Below are 3,121 nucleotides of genomic sequence, written 5' to 3'. Positions count from 1 at the left end.
CTTATAGGGTTTATACTGAGTACAATATTGTATAACTGTAATAATTCAACTGTAAACCTAAAAATTTACAGCCAAATTTGAAAGAGATGCATCCTACCTCAGGAAAACGTTATTGAATATGTCAATTGTGTTGTAATGATATGCTTCTTCTAAGTATGTTTTTATTAAATAAATCATTTTTAAAAATTAAAAAAAAATGCCTAAGATGCACCTTACAAAGTGCTCAACATTCTTAGTATTTACAGAAATACAAATGAAACCCACTTTAGAATTAAACCTTACCCCAGTCAAGCTGGCTATAAAAAGAACATGGAATAATGAAATTTGAGATAAATAGAAGAACTGAGAACAGTTAAGAATGACTAAGGTGAATGAAATAACATAGGCCCGGAAAAACCAAATGCTGTATGTCTTCTCTCAGCTGTGAATACTAGTGGATACTAGCCTTGAAGCCTGAGATTTGTGTGCTCAATGTGGAGTTCTTGCTTGCAAACTAGAAATGGACCAGTTGGGTGGGGTTTGCCCTATTGGGGGAGGAATAGAAAACACAGTTGACACAAACATAGAATGAGGGAATACTCAGTGCAGAAATGCTTAAGCATTTATAGGCTGAAAAGAAGGGGGAATGAGAGGGAAAGGGTGAAGTGCTGACAAAATGAAACGTATGAAAAAGCAATATGGTAACCTTCTAGTCAGTGAGCTAATTAAAACATTTACATTTAACAAAGGTAGAAGGCCTATATCCTGCCTGGCTGGACAACATTACTATTAAGATGTAAGTTATTAAGCTAAACTTCCAGAGCCATGTATGGGATACACCCTTATACAGTGCTTGTCATAGCTTCTTAGATGTCACCTAAACAGTACAAGCTCTTGCCATTCTTCTTGGATACCAACCAGAATTAAGTGACAATGCCCTCTTGTTGATGACAATGCACAGCATGATTGCAAGGAAGAGAGAAATCAAACCGGAAGTGAGCTAGAAGCTTCCTCTCTGATGGTTAGATTTCATAGAGCCACAGGGTACTATGCAGGCTGCTTGAGGATAAAAGTCATCAACAGATTTACTCAGATAGGAATCCTATTCACTACAATATCAATCTGCCATGCAACACGTGCGCACTGTCACACTAGCGATATGACTTACGGGAAATCACAAACTCTGATTGGATTTGACACCTATTTCACAAGAGTGTGTTCATGCCACGAACTACAAGCCTTATCTAAAAGTCATGGCTGAGAAGGTCTTAGGCCCTGGGGAGCACTTACTACAGTTGTTTAGCTAAACTGACATAATTTCAAATTATCTCCTAAATACTCACATTGTACCCACGGACAAATGTTACTCTTCTACCCTTATCAGAGATGCTTGTCTTTTTAAAAGAAATACAGTGAATGCAGAGAGTTACAACTGCTCAAGCTATTGAGATTAACTGAGAGTTGAGCACTTATCCCTTAACAGGACATTTATACTACCCCCTTTATGGCTCAGAGAACATTACAGAAGAGAGGTGGAAGGACTATAATATAATAGAACAGAGAGAGAAGGGCTGTGAAATGCTCTTCTGGTCATGACACCTTCATCACAACCATGGTCAGACAGCAGCCATAGTGGTCTGAATTGGGCCTGCACAAAACTTGGCTCATCAATAGTCAAAAATGGGTTAGAGAGGTTATCACAGGATGATGTTTTCCCTGATGAATTCTTTTCTACTGGTGTATTCTGGGCAAGAGCAGTCATTCTCTCCAGTTGTCTACCCACCAGTGAGCTCCAGGCTTCAGTGGATAGTTCCAAATTCATGGTCACACTGAAGGCCTCAGTTAAACTCAATCATTCTCAAAACAAAACAAAAAGACATGAGTGTGGGAAAAGAAGTTGTAGAGAGAAGGGGGAAGAAGGGAGTGGAAAGTAATGATGAGAGGGTGGTAGTAAAAGTAAACAGATTTTATCATATACATGTGGGAAATGATCAAAAATGTTTAATAAAAGTTATTAAAGGAAAAGAAAAATATTTAAAGTATTTAAAGTTATTATACTAGTGTAGGTATATTTTACCATTTATTACCATTCAGTGTGAAAGTTTTCACATAAAATTAAAGAGGTATATCTTAAGACTTTTTTTCTGATGTTGATACAAATTTAAGATAAAATATCTTAATGAAATGGGTTTCTGATATATTGATGTGTACTTTTGTTAAATAGAAACAACCATTAACAAAATGATATCTATAAATTCATATTAGAAACAACCGTTAACAAAAATGATATCTATAAATTCATATTACAAATAATGAAAAATCCCATTGTATTACTATTATTCATTCCTGAGTAAGTAGCAACTGGTTGTACGTACTCGGGCTCTGTTAGTGGTGTGGTTTCATTTGGCTCATTCACTGGGCTCCCGTCTTCATGGTTAGTAATTCTTTCATCCTCTGTTCTCATTTCTACTATGGGTTCTTTTGATCCATCTTTCCTAGAAAAACAAATAAAAAATTTTAACTTTTGAATGTATTAAATGCTCTCTTCTCACTGTCTCTGTCTTTCTGTCTCTCTCTGTCTCTCTCTGTCTCTCTTTCTCTGTCTCTGTCTCTCACACATACACACACACAAAAAAAATGGAACAAAATTTAATTTACACTAATTCCTGCCTTTATTCCAATAAAGCCGACATGAAAACATTTTTCCACTTAACTTCGTTTTCCCATATACTTTTACTGAATAATTGTAAAGAAAAAATGCTCTATCCTTTAGTCATCAGAAACGTGCAGTTTTTGGTGCTTGGCTAGTTAGCAAACATCTGTGAGTCCAGCACTTAGGAGCCAAGCAGGAGGACGGTATACTTGAGGTCAGTTTGGTCTGTATAGTAAGACTGTTTCAGAAAGGTGTTATTTTATAAAATTATTTTTCATCTTAGAATATATTTAAAAAATTTAAAACAAATTATTGTAATATATTTAAAACATTTAAGAATTATATAACATTAGAAACATCGCTTTTTAATTTTATTTCAAATTTCAGAAAATAAAATTCATAAAAAGATACCTTTCACACGGTAATATATGAATGTATCAAATTCTATGGAAGATTTGTTTTAAATGTAAATGTTAATTTCTTTGCAAA

At 34.9% G+C, this 3,121-nt stretch overlaps 1 protein-coding gene across 1 annotated transcript in view; it reads right to left on the bottom strand.

Annotated features, from left to right (window-relative positions):
• Ncam2 (neural cell adhesion molecule 2) overlaps positions 1-3,121 on the bottom strand; it is a 571,884-nt gene that overhangs the window by 8,166 nt on the left and 560,597 nt on the right. Inside the window, exon 17 of the mRNA XM_008832733.2 lies at positions 2,355-2,474. Coding sequence (XP_008830955.1) covers positions 2,355-2,474 — 120 coding nt within the window. The remainder of the gene's footprint in view (positions 1-2,354; positions 2,475-3,121) is intronic.

The sequence above is a fragment of the Nannospalax galili genome, unplaced genomic scaffold, assembly GCF_000622305.1.
Source record: "Nannospalax galili isolate Female #2095 unplaced genomic scaffold, S.galili_v1.0 scaffold256, whole genome shotgun sequence".
NCBI lineage: Eukaryota > Metazoa > Chordata > Mammalia > Rodentia > Spalacidae > Nannospalax > Nannospalax galili.
Note: the sequence above shows the minus strand (reverse complement) of the source record. Positions and strands in the feature narration are given on the sequence as shown.